Source organism: Capricornis sumatraensis, chromosome 8 (genome assembly GCF_032405125.1).
Source record: "Capricornis sumatraensis isolate serow.1 chromosome 8, serow.2, whole genome shotgun sequence".
Classification (NCBI taxonomy): domain Eukaryota; kingdom Metazoa; phylum Chordata; class Mammalia; order Artiodactyla; family Bovidae; genus Capricornis; species Capricornis sumatraensis.
This window is the reverse complement of record NC_091076.1, coordinates 104,222,218-104,238,376: the sequence shown is the minus strand read 5'-3', so window position 1 is coordinate 104,238,376 and position 16,159 is coordinate 104,222,218. Positions and strand designations below refer to the sequence as shown.

At 53.4% G+C, this 16,159-nt stretch overlaps 1 protein-coding gene across 1 annotated transcript in view; it reads left to right on the top strand.

Moving 5' to 3' along the window:
- The window catches only part of SEC14L1 (SEC14 like lipid binding 1), a 47,673-nt gene extending 34,715 nt beyond the window's left edge, over positions 1 to 12,958 (top strand). The window contains exons 8-16 of the mRNA XM_068978940.1: positions 1,389 to 1,578; positions 2,368 to 2,456; positions 3,524 to 3,594; positions 4,497 to 4,668; positions 4,977 to 5,111; positions 6,938 to 7,072; positions 9,055 to 9,306; positions 10,332 to 10,510; positions 10,663 to 12,958. Coding sequence (XP_068835041.1) covers positions 1,389 to 1,578; positions 2,368 to 2,456; positions 3,524 to 3,594; positions 4,497 to 4,668; positions 4,977 to 5,111; positions 6,938 to 7,072; positions 9,055 to 9,306; positions 10,332 to 10,510; positions 10,663 to 10,768 — 1,329 coding nt within the window. The 3' untranslated portion in view covers positions 10,769 to 12,958. The remainder of the gene's footprint in view (positions 1 to 1,388; positions 1,579 to 2,367; positions 2,457 to 3,523; positions 3,595 to 4,496; positions 4,669 to 4,976; positions 5,112 to 6,937; positions 7,073 to 9,054; positions 9,307 to 10,331; positions 10,511 to 10,662) is intronic.
- The last annotated feature ends 3,201 nt before the right edge of the window (positions 12,959 to 16,159 follow it).

Sequence of the window (16,159 nt, the reverse complement as noted above, 5' to 3'; positions counted from 1 at the left end):
TGGCCTTAAAAACAGTTACGTATCAAGTTACAAAGCAATATTGTAAGAATTAACTACAAATATTCATTCATTTTACTTTTCAGAAGGTTTGGAAGTAGTTCACAGGTTATTCAGAGATTAGAACTGTTTGGGCTTCGGGACTTCCCTGGTGGTCCAGGTTAAGGTCAAGAATTTGCCATCTGCCACAGGTTCGTCACTGGTCAGGGAGCTGAGATCTCATGTGCCTTGTGGCCAAAAAAACAAAATATGAAACAGAAACAGTATTGTTACAACTTCAATACTTTAAAAAAAAAGGTCCTCTTAAAAAAATTACCTGGGCTTTAATTTCGAGGTTTTTGTTAAGTAGCCTTATAAGGAATTAGGTTTTTTGTAATCTCACGGGGGACCAGTGTGGGACAGAGGCAGGTCCGTGTGTCTGGGTAGTTCCTGGCCTCCTGCACTGGGCTCGTGTCTAATTCTGTCGGTCTTGGTCTCTAGCATCCAATATCCAAGGACCGTTTGTATCTGTTCGCAAGAACACACCCCCTGTGGTCAGAGCTGCCATCGTTGAGCACTGACCATGCTTTAGACTCTGGTTTAAGATCTTTATTAAATCCTCCAAACGGCCCTGTGAGCTGGTGCTATTTTTATCATCCCTGTTGTGCACATAAATTTCAGTAACTTGCTGGGGGCGTTAACGTCTAGTGCCTCCTGGGGTCAGTCTTTGAAGCCGGGCCACTTGGTTCTGGGACCAACATTCCCAGCCACTCCCATGTAATGGTAGTCCTTTCTGAGACCGTGCCATCTCGGTGCTTTATTTTCCCAAGGTGGGGCAGCCGGGTGCCAATCGCATGCCTCCCTCATCTGGGCACCAGCAGCGTGGGCACGTGGCCGGGGACGAGGACAGCTGGTCCACAGGAGACCCAGACACAGTCTTGGCCTTGTGTTTTACTGAGGGAAACCTGTCAGACTTGTCAACTGCCAGGAGTGGAACCTGAAGAAGGTTCCGGTGTGTCAGGACACCAGCACCACTGTCAGAGCCAACAACACTGCCCTGCGCCCTGTATTTCTGTCGTGTGTAATACCTGTACCGGAAGGTGCTCAGACCACAGAAGCGGGCAGGTTACTCAGTGAGTCAAAGCAGCTGGTGTGTAAGAAGTTACTTACGCCTTCACTCTCCTTTGCTGAAACTAAAACGGGAATAGTCTAAAGATTATTCAGACTAATAATGCAGATTTTCTAAAGCATTAAGGAAAGTATTTCTGGTAGTGGCTAATTTTAAATAGTGTAATAATGCAGCTCGCTGTCAGTAAGAAGTGAGACTTTTTAGAGTCTTATTCCCTTGGTAACTTGCTTTTTCCCCTTAGCAACTTTTCACATTGCTTAGAAACATATCCTTCTCTCAATAGATCCCGAAAGATGAGCATATTCTCCGGTTCTTACGCGCCCGGGACTTCAACATCGACAAGGCCAGAGAGACCATGTGTCAGTCTCTGACTTGGCGCAAGCAGCACCAGGTGGACTACATCCTCGACACCTGGCACCCCCCCCAGGTCCTGCAGGACTACTACGCGGGCGGCTGGCACCATCACGACAAAGGTAGCCGGGAGCCTGGTGTCGGGACCCGCACTGAGACGAACAGGGGACTCGGGCGCGCTGTCCCTCCCCTCCCCGCGTGAACGAGTGGGCGCCTGTTTTATTACCGCTGCCCTGGGCGTGCCCCGCCAAGTGGAGAGGGAGGGCCCGAGGCCGCTGCTTCCTGGCCACTCACTCCCCCCGCCCAGCAGCTTGCTCCACTTCGTTCCTTAATCAGGTGGAAATGTTTGTTCGACTTATTTTTAAAAACTTCGAAGGCTGAGTTTTTTCAGGAGCACGGTGCTAGTAAAGGTACTTTCTAGTGACTTAACCCATGCAGTGTCTGCAACAATGTGTAGCCAGATTTTGGACATCACAACAGGAGAATTTTTAGCTCTACCTGGGGAGTGAACAAAACGTGAACCAAGAGCAGCATCCCTAAATGAACGATCAGATGTGGGGCCATCTGATCAGACTGCTCTGCACAAGACACCTGGCAGGACAGGCTTCCTGGCTCAGTTTTGGTGGCAGGTGGAGTGAGGTGCAGTCAGTGCGCGGGGGTAGAGCCAGAGGCCGCGCTCCGTGGGGCTCCCGTCAGAGCCCTGCTAATGACCTGCTCTGCCAGTTGGCTTTTGTTTTCTCCTTTGACAATCTTGGTGGGAAAAGACCGGGTGGGCCTCCTGTGGACACCGCCGAAGCCAGCTGCTGCTTCCCAGAGCGGGAGAGTGCGTGGGGCCCCATTGGCCGGCGGGAGTGCCCATCCCCCGGTTCGGGTCAGGAGCAGTGCTCACGCCGCTTGTCCTTCCCCTGCAGACGGCCGGCCCCTCTACGTGCTCCGGCTGGGGCAGATGGACACCAAAGGCCTGGTGAGAGCCCTCGGCGAGGAGGCCCTGCTGAGATACGTGAGTGCTGCCCGCTGGCTTCACTTCCTTCTCTGTCGGCGGGCGTGGGAGAGGACCGTGGTCCTGTCACCGCAGCGTGTATCACTTTCATAATTAGAAAGGAGGATCTATTCATAAATTCTACAAACTTCAAAAGAGGGCCCAAAAGTTAAGAAAATGTTTTTCGCGGTGGGGAAGCACGAACACAGCCACGGGCACAGCAGCTCCAGGTGACGCGGGGGCCGGGCCGGGCGCTGTCGCCCCCGACCTGCACCCCCAGGCTGATTCGGGTCCTGCCCCCACCCTCGCTCTGCTCTGGGGCTGCCTCAGATCAGGCCTCTCAGCAGTGCTCTTTGCACCAGCACAGCGTGGTCCTGGCTCTGAGCGTCCTTTGTTAGGGCTGTAAGCACCTCCTTCCCTGTCTCCTGAACCCCTCCAGGCAGCCTGCACAGCGTGGGTAGTCACGAAGAGAAGAATATTAGCCTTAAAGTAGAAACAAGCAAGCAGAACCTTAAAAGGCACATGGAGAAGCCACCATCCTGAATTACCCGCTCTGGGCATTTTGTTGCCTCTTCTGTGGTGCCCAGCACTGTGCGTGTGCTTCCGTGGGTGCTTCCGCACACATGCACACAGGTCTGCGGGCGGACTGCGTCTGTCGGGGAAGGGCTTGTTACTCCAGCTCAAAGGGGTCCCTTCAGCCAGACTTGAGGCCGGTTGTCACACTGCCCTTTCTCTTAGCTGGTGCGTGAGGCTTCACAGTGTTGCCACTCAGCCGACACTCACCTCCGACCCTTCCAGACGCACTCGCTCTGGACGTGGGTCAGCAGGTTGCACCCTCCCCGCCTGCCCGGTCACCCCTGTCGTCTCGGGGAGCTGCCCCCTGGTTCGCAGAGGACAGCGCTTGTGCCCCATGAGAGCAAGCTGCTGCTTCCGCGCTATGTTCTGTGCACACGACTGTGTCAGGACGTAGATGACGTTTGGCTTACACGCTTCCCTGAGGCACATGGGGTTGCCGTCACCCACGCAGCTGGATGCAGCCGTGTCAGCCCCTTAGGCTGATGGGGAATGTCTCTGGCTCTTGTGCACAGGTTCTTTCCATCAACGAAGAAGGCCTGCGGCGGTGTGAAGAGAACACGAAGGTCTTCGGCCGGCCTATCAGGTAGCTGCTTCTCCCTCCTAGCTTGTTGGAAATAGGAGTCACGTATTTCTAGCTGATTTCTAAAAAGCCAGACTCTGCTTTGGTTTTTAGGACCAAGTCTGAGTAGTTCTGTTTTCCATGGTGTCCTAGCAGGTAGACAGACAAACACGTGGGGCGTGTGCTGCAGTCAGCTGCAGGGCCGCTGCTGGGTTTTGGTGTTTCTGCCCCAGGCCTTGCTGTCCTCTCGGCCTGCGAGGGTCGGCCTGCGGTAGTTTCATGGTCTTTGGGAGTCCAGGGTCGCAGTTGCTTGGTTTTTGCTGTTTTTTTGGTGCTGAGGAGGTGGGACAGAAAAAAATGATTCTCTGCTCTTAAACCAAACTTCCAGTTATGGTGGACTGCTTTGAAGATGTGCAGTGGTTCAGAGGTGGTTCCTGGGAAGGGTCTGGATGGTTGACCAGCACATAAGTTCCAGGAGGGCAGGGACTCGGAGGGCTTGTGTTCACTCCTGTGTTCCCAGCCCCTGCCACAGTGCTTAACTCATTAATGTTTGTCAAAGACCAGGATACTGCCGGTCAGTCACACGTGTATTTAAACGCCGTACACACGCCCTGCTGGGTCAGTAGAGGGGGCTCAGCAGATCCAGGGCAGCACGTGGCCTCCCTTCATGGACGGCTGCACCTTTGATCCTGGTTCTCTAGCCCTTGGTGGCTTTGGTATTTCGGGGATTGGTCCTACTACACGCGGCCCACGTCTTAATACAGGCAGATAGCAGTAGAGTTCATTACACTGTAATTTTTAAAACCCAGTGTATTTTTGGAAACGGACACTAGTAACTGTATAGAACATAAAAAAGGAAAGCCAGTCACTCTGGGCTGTGGTTTGCTGAGTGTGCGCGTGCTGAACGGAGCTTGTCTCACCTGCAGCTCCTGGACCTGCCTGGTGGACCTGGAGGGGCTGAACATGCGGCACCTGTGGAGGCCGGGCGTGAAGGCCCTGCTGCGCATCATCGAGGTGGTGGAGGCCAACTACCCCGAGACGCTGGGCCGCCTGCTGATCCTGCGCGCCCCTCGTGTATTTCCCGTGCTCTGGACGCTGGTGGGTCTCTGTGGCGGGTGATTGCCCAGAAGGCGTGCACGCATGTGTTCATGTCCCTGTGTGTGTCTGTGACTCCAAGTTGTATAACTAGTTAAGAAACAAGACAAGCATGGAGAGATCAAAGTGTCTCAGATTATTTAAGGGAAGAAAGTTTTCCCGAGTGTCCTCATGTCATACACTTTAGACTTTACAGAAAGAGCGTATCAAAGTTGAATCCCGCCCCCTCCAATGTCGGCATGCAATTCTCACCCTGAAAGTACAGAGGGCAGAGCAAGTATAACTGCGTGGTCTTTTCCAAATCTTTGTAGGTTAGTCCATTCATTGATGACAACACCAGAAGGAAGTTCCTGATTTATGCAGGAAATGACTACCAGGGGCCTGGAGGCCTGCTGGATTACATTGACAAAGAGATCATTCCGGATTTCCTGAGTGGAGAGTGCATGGTACGTACCTACGTAGGCAGGTAACACGTCTGACTACTCACGAGGGCAGGGAAGGTGGGTGTGGTTGACACAAATGATTTTCAGAACTTTTCGTTTGGATTATTTGTCTTTCAGTTTGGGGGTTTTGGCTGGCATCTGTCTGATCCTGGGTTAAACTAAACAGCCATTTAGGTAATTTTTTATAACATACACGTTCTTCATTGTTAATACTAATGAGAGCTTGTTTTAGAGTCAGTGTGATTGCAGCTTCCTTTATGCGCTCAGCTTTGCGTAAATTAGATTCTTTAACCGTTTTAGAGTAGCTGTGCATTTCTTTAAAACGGTAAAAAATCAAACTGATTCTCCAAAAAGATTGCCCCGTGGACAATGTCAGGAACACATCTTAAAAAGGGTAATTAAGGGAGCTCTTCTACGTGATGCAAGATTTGAAATACGCTGCGTGGCTGGGTTAGCAGGCAGATGGCTCCACTTCTGCTCCTGTACTGGATGAGTGGGGCATGTGATGGGCCAGAGAAGCTCAGCTCCTTGAAGACCGCATGGCCCCGGGGGCAGGATGGCCTGACGTGAGGGCCAGGAAACAAGCCTGGCACGGTCTACTCGCCCTGCTGGCGCAGCAGGTGATGCCAGCGGGGAGTCCACTCCCCTTCACGGTAAAGGCTGTGCGATGTGGAGGTGCTGCCACCCTGGCTGGCTCTCGTGTTCAGCTGCTGATGGGAACTTGGGCGGATCTTGGGGGATTCTTAGAGGAGTTTAGAGCTGAACTCAGTTCTCAGGCCTTCAGTCCCACTCTGAGGAGTTGTGGATGGAACCACAGTGCAGTGCAGGGAGCTAGTGAGCCAGGGACCCCCACCCAGCGCCCCTGAGATTAAAGCTTGGGGGTCAGATCTGTGGAGACACGTAGACTCAGTGTATCAGAGCACGACTCAGGTTGCTCTTCCAGTTGCGGTGAAAGCAGCGGGGCTGGAGTGGGTGCTGTGGTGGCAATGGTAAGAATCCCATAAGAGCAGAGATTTCTCCTCGTAAGAGCAGAGATCTACCCACTCAGGCTCTTAAGGCTTTGGCTCGGCTTTTCTGTGCCACCGTCGGGCTGCCGTTGAGGAGGCCGCATTCGCCTCTGTCTGACGCCGTCCAGCTTGCCGTCACCGCATCGGCCTCCCCGAGTCCTGCTGCCCTGCCTGCCGGAGACGGCCATGCTTCTTCCCTGTTGTAGTCACCTCCCAGGGCAGATAACACAGGAAACGCTTGGATTTTAAGAACTCGAGGGTTAAGTCGTTATATCCGGGTCAATTAGGACATTCATGAATGTGCAAATTCTAATTCAGCCTGTTTCAAGCAAGTTCAAAAGGTGCCGCTCTTTATTGGTTTTTTGGCTGGTGTTGTGGACTGATCATTTGACCTGAGGTAGACACTAAATTTTCTCCCTTAATTATATATCTTGCTCATACTTGCATATGATAGAAATAATGCCTGTAGCTGTAGAGAATAAAACTCTCCTTCACATAATGTTTTTCCTTTGCAGCACAATATAATACCCAGCGCTTCTTACATAAACCAGCTTCAGTAACTGGATGCTATCCCACACACGTACTACTGTGAATGTTGTGGCCAATCAGCTTCAGCTTGTTCTCATTTACTTAAAGTGAGACACATGTGTTTAAGTGGTTTTCCTCAATTATTTTGCCTAAGTAGTTCAGGGTACTTTACGATATGGCTGGTGTTTCCCATTTCCTAAGCGGTTCCGCGGAGTCGTGCGTGTCAGGCTGGCGTGCGGCTCTCGGGATCGGCCTCCATGGGCACTGCTCTCACGGCCGTGTTTATGTTTCCAGTGTGAGGTGCCGGAGGGGGGCCTGGTGCCCAAGTCCCTGTACAGGACCGCAGAGGAGCTGGAGAACGAAGACCTCAAGCTCTGGACCGAAACCATCTACCAGTCCGCCAGCGTCTTCAAAGGGGCCCCGCATGAGGTAGGTGCCTGGCTGAAGCCACGGGGCCTGGGTCTCCCCTCCCCACAGGGGTTCTTCTGTGGGTCTCCCCAGTAGGGGGTCGTTTAGCAGAATCAGATGCTTTTCCCCGTCTTGGTCTTTAGGGTCTTGTTGACACTTGGTCTGCAGTGAAGGTAACTGTCGATGCTGGCAGGCAGGCTCTTGCAGAGCAGACCTTGGCTGCCCTTGGTCAGGGCCCCCAGGAGGAGAGTAGGCAGGCGTCTCCACGTCCGGTTCACCTGAGACCCTTGACACACGGGGGTGCCTCGCGGGTCTCCCCCTGGGGGGAGGTCTGTACCTTCTCAGTTTAATGTTTCCGGCATTTTCTGTTTTTCTTGACTGGGTTTGGTTATTCACTGTTTTTAAGGAGTTGGCCCGTTTCCCTAGTCTGTGGAGTGAGGAGAAGCTCACAGGCGTGCGTTCTCTCCTTGCTGTCCTGTGGCGGTGCCTGAGCAAGGCTGTGCCTGTTTTCACACACGCATGTGCTCTGGTGTCATGAGCGTCTCTGCACCGAGTGGGCTTAGTGCACCGAGTGGGCTTAGTGCACCGAGTGGGCTTAGTCCGAGTTAGCTTAGTGCACTGAGTGGGCTCGGCCCATCCTGGGCTCCGGGCCGAGGTCTGGGGCTCAGGGCCGTGGGATCCAGCCGGGCTGAAGCTGGCTGAGCTGCCTCTGTGCTGCCGCTCCATGCTCCTGGCTGGGGTGTCTCCCTCACCACCGCCCGCACCTCCCGGGGTGAGCGGACACGGTGCTGTGGTTTGAATGAGCAGAGACGGGCTGGAGGTGTCCTACTCCCAGCCTCTTTGCGGGGAGACAACTGCGTCTCAAGGATTATTTGTATTAATTTCTTACTTGGAGGCTGCGTTCTCGTCTCTGCTTAGGTCACGGTTGCGTCGTCCTGGGTAGGGAGCTCAGTGTGCGGTGTGTTCTTGTGGGTCGCAGGGTTATCTGTGAGAGGATTTCTAGTTAGAACACTGAAAACTTCGGCTCTGGTTTCGGGGTTCAGTAGGCGGCACATCAAGGACAGGGGTCTCGTGAAACGAGGACTGAGTTCCTTGTCCCTGCAGTGAACGCAGGCGTGAGGGGCCGGTCCGCAGAGGGGCCTGGCGTCCCAAGGAGCTCGGCCTGTGGAGCCCCTGGTGTCGGTGCCGCCACTGTGCTGGGACAGGGCTCGTGTGCGTGTGGAATCTGCTCTTTTGGGAGAGTCTTTGTAGCTATAGAGCCAAGGCAGTGAGCAGTGGCGGCGGGGGGAGCCAGAGACTGCTGGCTGGGAAGCGGACACACCGCCTGCAGCGCTCAGCGAGCGGCTCCCAGGGCAGGTGGGGCGCAGGGTTGGCTTCTGCCGAGATTTTTTAGTGAATACATAACTTTCTGCAGCTGGTTTCAATTCTCACAGTAATCTTTGGAAACTATAACTTTGATCGTTCCCTGCTGAGAAGCTATATGGGCGCTGCATGAAATTCAGCTTTTAGATTGGCACTCAACACCGGGGGCCTTCTCCACCCAGGCCACGTGGCTCCCTCTTCCCACTCAGCCTGGCGGCCGCTGGCAACAACACCTCAGCCTGTGCTCGCCTCCGCTCCTCCCCGAGGGGGTTCTTTCTGTCCCTCCTGGGCTGTTTACTCTGGGACCTTCCCTGTGCCCTTCAGCCCAGAGCAATCCTCGGAACCACTTCTGTGGTGTCGAGTGTTATTTCTGTTTTGTATCAAGGCCTTTCTTACAGCCAGGACCCGTTAGCTTAGAATGGCGTCTAAAGCGCATGTGCAGGACGCTCAGGCTGCAGGGGGAGCTAATGGAGCATGGAGCTTGATGGAGTGCGGAGCCTGGCTGAAGAGGCCGGGGGCTGGGACCCCCCTCGCCCAGCTGAGAGGAGAGCTGGGGGGGCGGTGGGGATGTGCTGCCCCAGCACCGGCTCACAGGCTCCTGTTCACCGTGGCGGGCTGATGCAGCCAACCTCTCCTTCCAGATTCTCATTCAGATCGTGGACGCCTCATCAGTGATCACGTGGGATTTTGATGTGTGCAAAGGGGACGTTGTCTTTAACATCTATCACTCCAAGCGGTCGCCACAGCCACCCAAGAAGGACTCCCTGGGGGCGCACAGCATCACTTCCCCAGGAGGGAATAACGTACAGCTGATAGACAGAGTCTGGCAGCTGGGCCGGGACTACAGCATGGTGGAGTCGCCCCTGATCTGCAAAGAAGGGGAGAGCGTGCAGGTAGGGTCTCCTGAGCCTGCCCACAGCCTGGGTTTTCTGTCTGGAGAAGGAAGTCTTAGGGTGTTGGCCGGGCCGTTCGATATGTCCTCTTAGGGTGATTCAGGAAACCGAGTGACTCTCAGAAGAACTCAGCTCAGCAGAATCCATGACTTGTGTCTAGAGCCATGAATTATTTCTGGAGATGTTTTCACAGAAGCAAACGGAAGGAAGGAGAGGGCAGTCAGTGCATGTACTGCTGGGATTCAGGCGGCTGTCAAGATGACCTTTGACTCAGTGGCATTGGTCGCCTTCAAGAAAATCACTCCGAATAGAAGTGAGATAAACAAGGACATAGGGAACTGTTAGCTGTCATTGCCAAGCATTCTCATTTCTTTGCAGTGTTCCATCAGTTCATTTAAAACGTTGGCTAGTTATTCTGAGTGCCTGAGCTCAGAATGGTGGTTCTCGGGAGCTTCCGGCCTTCACATAGGATGCATGATTTTGCTGTCTTCACACTTTTCAGGGATAAGCCTGTCAGTGTTTTGGTAGTCTTAGAAGCACTGAAAGAGAATATTCAGTTTTAAAAATAATGAACATTTGAAGCTGTATCACACAGTCTTGAGTTCCACAATTAGGGGAGAGAGCAGTTTTCACAGATTGTCATTCTACTTTAGACTGACATCCTTTTAACCCAGGATATGCTGGTAAGGTCACTGGAAGCACATCAGAGTGTTGGCTGGTCTAGGAAAGCTTTTTAGACCCCACCCCCTCGAGGGTAAGCAGAGGACCCTCCTAGGGGCTCCCACCCTGTGGGCTTCTGCTTCCTCCTCCGCAGATGGGGCCCTGGCTGCAGGGCCCACCCCTGGAGGCAGCATGGGACTGGCCCCGATCACGAACCAGGGTTGCTGGCCCCTTCCCCCACCGAGAGGGTCGGTAATCGACACTGGATCCGAGTGGACAGGGATGTGGTCCCCTCGGTGTCTGTCCCTGTTGTGGGGGCTCCCGGGAAGCAGGGGGTCCTCAGCTGTGCCCCTGACTCACTCCAGGGCTCCCACGTGACTCGGTGGCCAGGCTTCTACATCCTGCAGTGGAAGTTCCACAGCACGCCAGCCTGCGCTGCCACCAGCCTGCCCCGCGTGGACGACGTGCTGGCCTCCCTGCAGGTCTCCTCCCACAAGTGCAAAGTCATGTACTACACCGAGGTGATCGGCTCCGAGGACTTCAGGTACCGGAGGCCAGGTTCCAGGCCGGGGCAGCTCGTGACGTCACACGAGGGGGTGCGGGACCTTGGGGGGGAGCGAGGGGGCAGGGTCCAGCCGGAAGGCAGTGGGCAGCCACCATGGGCCCTCACGCCTCCCCTCCCCGTGCTGCTTGCAGAGGCTCCATGACCAGCCTGGAGTCCAGCCACAGCGGGTTCTCGCAGCTCAGTGCCGCCACCACCTCGTCCAGCCAGTCCCACTCCAGCTCCATGATCTCCAGGTAGTGCCCAGTGCGCGGAGGGGACGGCCCACCACCTCGGACCGCCGCCCGCCCGCCCGAGAGCGGCCACGTTGTGTGAACTGCTCTGGCCCTCTAGGTAGCAGATAGCTCTGCAGATGGTAAACGTAGTCACTGACCCCGAAGCTATCTCGACAGGTAGTTGTAACTCTCACTCAATAGCCATAGATTTTGTATACAGTGTGCACAAAATCCAATCAGAGCACAAGGGCTCTCTTCAAAGAAAAGTAGTTTATATACCAATTAAGAGGTTGACTTTGTCTCAAAGTGGATGCAAAAAAAAACGATTCCAGCCACCTCCTCACTGTCCCTTAGAGGATGAAGTCCCTCCACCACCCATCGAGGTGACCCGCCTTCCTCCGTGGAGCAGAAGCTGCCAACTGGTCCCCCGCCCGCAGCTGGCCCCCACCTCCTCCCTGCCGGTGGTCAGTGCACTCCCTCCGAGGGCGGTGACCGCCCTCCGGTTCCCGTTCCTCTGAGTAGTCGCCGCCTAACTGGAAGGACTCAGACCCAGCTCTGGGACCAAACAGACCCGCTGTTGTACAGTGGGTGCTGGGGGCTGGGGGCTCTCGGGGACCTCCCATGACGCCAGGAAGAACACCACCATCATTAAACATTATTTTCTCTCTCCTCCCTTCAAATCTTTTGGTACTTAGAGCGCACACTTTCTCTGTCCGTGAATGTGGGCCAAGGGCCTCCTCTTCCTCTTCCTCCTGGTGTGCCGCTCTTCCTTCCTGCATGGGTCACTTCTGAGCTCCTCCACTTGCCTCCCTGGGCCCCTCACAGCCGGGTAGCGTCAGCGCCCAGGTGGTCCTTCCTGTCACTGGAGGTGTTTCAGGGGCAGCGAGGCCCACTTGCCGTTTTGAAACGGTCCCACGTTCACTGTAGCTGACCAGCGTTCTCACCACGTGGCTGTGCCAGGACCACCTGTGGCCTGAGGAGCCCGGCTTCTTTGTGAAAGGAAGCTGTGGATGTGTGTGCACGCAAGCTTGTGTGTCCAGGGGTGGGTGTGTGGCAGCAGGGAATGGGATGAGTAGAAACTTAGTTCAAGTAAGAGAGGATTCGATGTCCTTGAAGTAGATCAGATTATGAAGTTGGTTTGCTTTTGATTTTTTCTTTATGGTTCTGATCGCCAAGCCTGGTCTACCTTTTTATTGGCCCATCATTTTCTCATCTTTTTATGGGAAAAGCAGGTTTTCTGTGAGTCTGTCCAGTTGCTGCTTTGGGTCAGTCTCCACGATGAATGAAGGCGTGTCACGTGGTGGTGTGTGTGGCAGAGGCTGTGCTTTTTAAGAATCTGGGCCAGGAGCCAGGTGCCATCTTCAGCGTGAAGAAATCCGGGCCTCAGAGTTGCATTGTTATGAATCCGCCCTGGAGGCATTGGGTGGATTGCTGTGTGGACCCGGTGTGCCGGGGGGCGGGGTCAGGAGGGCTGGGAGGGGCGGAGCCGCGCTCCGCTGGCCGCGGCTCTCCAGTAGGTGCCCCAGTGGGTGCCGCGCGCGGAGACTCTCCGCCGCTCCCAGGGCCGTGGGCCTGTGTGGAGCACAGCCGAGCCTTGGCATCTAGAGGCTTGTTTCCAGAAAGCACAGGAGGGCTGGTTAGTGGATCCACGCTGCTTGCTGTCAGTGCTTCCTGTTTCCAGATTCTAAGGACCTGAAGATGGTCCCCTCTCTCTTTCTCTTTCTCTGTCTCTGTGTCTCAGATGGCGATTTTGCTGACAGCTGCCAAGAAAACGCTTCACTCGACAGTCCACCTCAGCCCAGGGATGTTTGTAGAACTATTTGAATTGCAGCCACCCCTTCCCCCAGGCTGAAGACCAGTTCTTTTTAAGTTGACTCAGAAGTGGCACTATTTTATCCCCAGAGTTGACTGTAACTTTAAGAGTTCAAAGCACATCCCTGCACACACCTTCCAGGGTTCCCTCCGGAGCGGAGCGCGTGGCCCGGTCTCCTCCGGAGGGGCTGTGGGGCAGGTGGGCGGGCTCACGCGGCGGCCCGTCCCTACTTCAGCGCCCTGCGCCCTGTTTCAGATGCTGCTGTCATGCCACCTTTCTCCAGCACTAACGGTCCTTCTGGTTTCCCCTGTTACTAGTGTCTTAATTCACCTTCTTTCCTAATTTCATTATTTACGTATCAAATTCTGTAAATGTTTTGTAAACATATTACCTCACTCTTGGTAATACAATACTGATAGTCTTTAAAAGATTTTTTTATTATTATCAATAATAAATGTGAACTGTTTAAAAAAAGTCTTTTTCTTATTGTGAATGGCAACCTCCTTTGAAGAGTATGACGTTCTTAGGAGACTAGAGGTTAGAGGAAGGGGGGATGCTGGAGCCAGAGGCTGGCGCGGATCGAGGCCCAGTACGCACGGCTCAGGGGCCCCGCCCCGCCCCGCCACGGAGAACAGGCTGCAGCTTTCTTCAAACTCCCAAGAAGTCAAACAGGACTCAGGCTGGACACCCGATACCATGTTTCTCTTTTTCATATATACTAGATTAAAACTGTTAGCTAAAGATCGCTCCCCAGAACGCACGATCAGATGGATCCTGTCTATATTACACGTGATGCACCTGAATGGATTCTGTCTACATTACACGTGGTGCAACTGAACATGCCAATAGTTTCACATGGACTAGCAAACCAGTATTTTTCATTGTACAAAAATGTTTACATAGTTGACAGGCAAGAAGACACGTATGATACTTTGCATTTTCACTTATCATCTGTGATGAAGCTTAAAAAGGCTTTGGAAGAAACTGGGAGATTTCTTTGGTAAAAAAAATGGGTCCCTTCATCAGGTGGCCAGGGGCCTTCAGAAGCCTGGGCGGCCTGGTCCCCAGCGCCTGCGTTTGACCCTGTGGGAGGCCCGCTCTCAGTGGGAGTGCCCACACAGATTGCCCAGGCCTCAGGGCGGGAGCAGGTAAGGCCTGCAGGTGCCCACACGCCCGCAGCCCGGCCTGGGTTGTGAGCCTGCCTTCCCCCTCCCTCCAGCATTCAAGACAGGCTCCAGTTAGCAGCACCGAGTGGAGTACTGCTGACTCGGCCAGCTTGTCCCTGAGGGGAGGGAAGACTTTTGCCACGGATTCCTTCCTGCTCTGCTGTCTCCTGGGCCCACTTTACAAGCCATTAACGTAGCGGCAGCTTCTGGTGGCGGCTGCAGCAACAGGAAAAGCAGATGGGGCCGGCAGCACCTGTCCCCTGCCGCCTGTCCCTGTCCTCAGAGCCTCTGGGAAACGGGCATCAACAGTGGGTGGTGGGTTTTTGTATCAGGCCAGCAAGTCGTTAGCATGTATTGATCTGCATTGATGTTACATATGTGTGAATACATGTATAACATGGATATATAATGTGCACACACACTCCAGGTTCTTCCTCATTGACTCAGTGGTAAGGAATCCGCCCGCAGTGCGGGAGACCTGGGTTGGGAAGATCCCCTAGAGGAGGGCATGGCAACCCACTCCCAAGATTCTTTGCTGGAGAATCTCACAGACAGAAGAGGCTGGCGGGCTCCAAGTCCATGGAGCCATGGAGTTGGACACGACTGAAGTGATTGAGCACGCCCGGGTGCCCACACACACACGTATCCCCTGCTTTTCCAAAATGCACCTTACACCATTTTCCTTTTATGAAAGACCTACATTAACACCCATTTTCAGTAACAGAAATCCGAAGAGGATTTTTGCTTGTGTGAAAGGCGGAGTGAGAATAGCATTCAGTGTTGGTTTCGTAGCAGCCTTTACAGAGGGAGGAGTGCTCCTGAGTAGTGAGGGAGGGCCCCCCAGGCTCCTTCCCAGAAACCACACTTAGCATCTCAACACGCAGCCGCCGCAGCTGTGAACCCTGTCTCAGTATCTGTGCTTTATCTCAGTTTATTCTTTGAACCTGTTACCAGAGCATACCCTAAGGTAATTGCTTCTTCCCTTAATGCTATTTTGACTTACGAAGGGTTTCATAGGACCACTGTACTTTCGGACAGTGGGAATAATAAACAAGCTTGAAACCATGAGCAGCCCATAAACACGGAGAATCGCTAGCACTTGGATTATGGTCTTTCAATACCTTTCCTCGCTAAAGAAGCCATTCTTGGAGAAATGGCTGATTCTAGGTCTGGTAGAGGAAATTTACAAGATGAGCCGGGGACATGTTATCTCATCAAAGAGGAAAGAAGTGATCAAAGACACAAGGGTCATAGCACAAGGGCTCGGAAGCTGACTTGAGGCTTTCATTGGTCAAGAGTGAAACACTTTGGGGGACTTCCCTGGTGGTCCGTTGACAGACTCTGTGCTCCCAACACAAGGGGCCCGGGTTCCATTCTGGTCAGGGAATTAGATCCCACGTGCTGCAACTAAGTCCCTATGCCGCACCTAATAACGGTCCTGTATGTCACCTAATAACGGTCCTGCATGTCACAGCTAAGACCTGGTGCAGCCAAATAAATGGATGGAGCACTTTAGATTGCAATCAACTTCCAACCCCCGACTGTGTTAAAATCCATGAATTCATAATTCTAAGTAATTTTCATATAGAACTGATCCCCTTTGGAGGACGATAAGGAACCAATTTTGAAAGCTCATAAGTAAACAAGGTGAATTTATCCTGCCTTTCCTAAATGGACAGAAGCTGGAGAGCAGTGGAGTAACAATGCCGTTTTGCATGAGTGAACAGAGATAAGCGTTCAGCATCTTCAGTTGGTCAGTTCAGTTCAGTCGCTCAGTCATGTCTGACTGCGACTTCATGAACTGCAGCACGCCAGGCCTCCCTGTCCGTCACCAACTCCTGAAGTTTACTCAAACTCGTCCACTGAGTCAGCGATGCCATCCAACTGTCTCATCCTCTGTCATCCCCTTCTGCCTTCAGTCTTTCCCAGCATCAGGGTCTTTTCCAATGAGTCAGTTCTTCACATCAGGTGGCCAAAGTATTGGAGTTTCAGCTTCAGCATCAGTCCTTCCAATGAATATTCAGGACTGATTTCTTTTAGGATGGACTGGTTGGATCTCCCTGCAGTCCAAGGGACTCTCAAGAGTCTTCTCCAATACCACAGTTCAAAAGCATCAGTTCTTCGGTGCTCAGCTGCTAAGGTCACAGAAAGACAACTGCATATTCTGGTCTTCTGGAGAACTTCAGCCCTGTGGGTTCTTCAGCCCAAGCCAGGCTCTGGGTCTGGCTGCCGATTTGTAGGAAGTGCAGAAGATGGGCAACAGCTGAACTGCACTGCGGGAAACAAGAGGTGCGGGTTCTTCAACAAATTGTGCGGGGAAGAAAGCAACGGAAGTGGGGGAGTCCCATAAATTAAAGAGATTTTCACTTAACAAGCAAGACCATTACCTAGAGATGCACATAGCCAAGTGATGGTTCCTTCTGGGGATGCAGGTTAT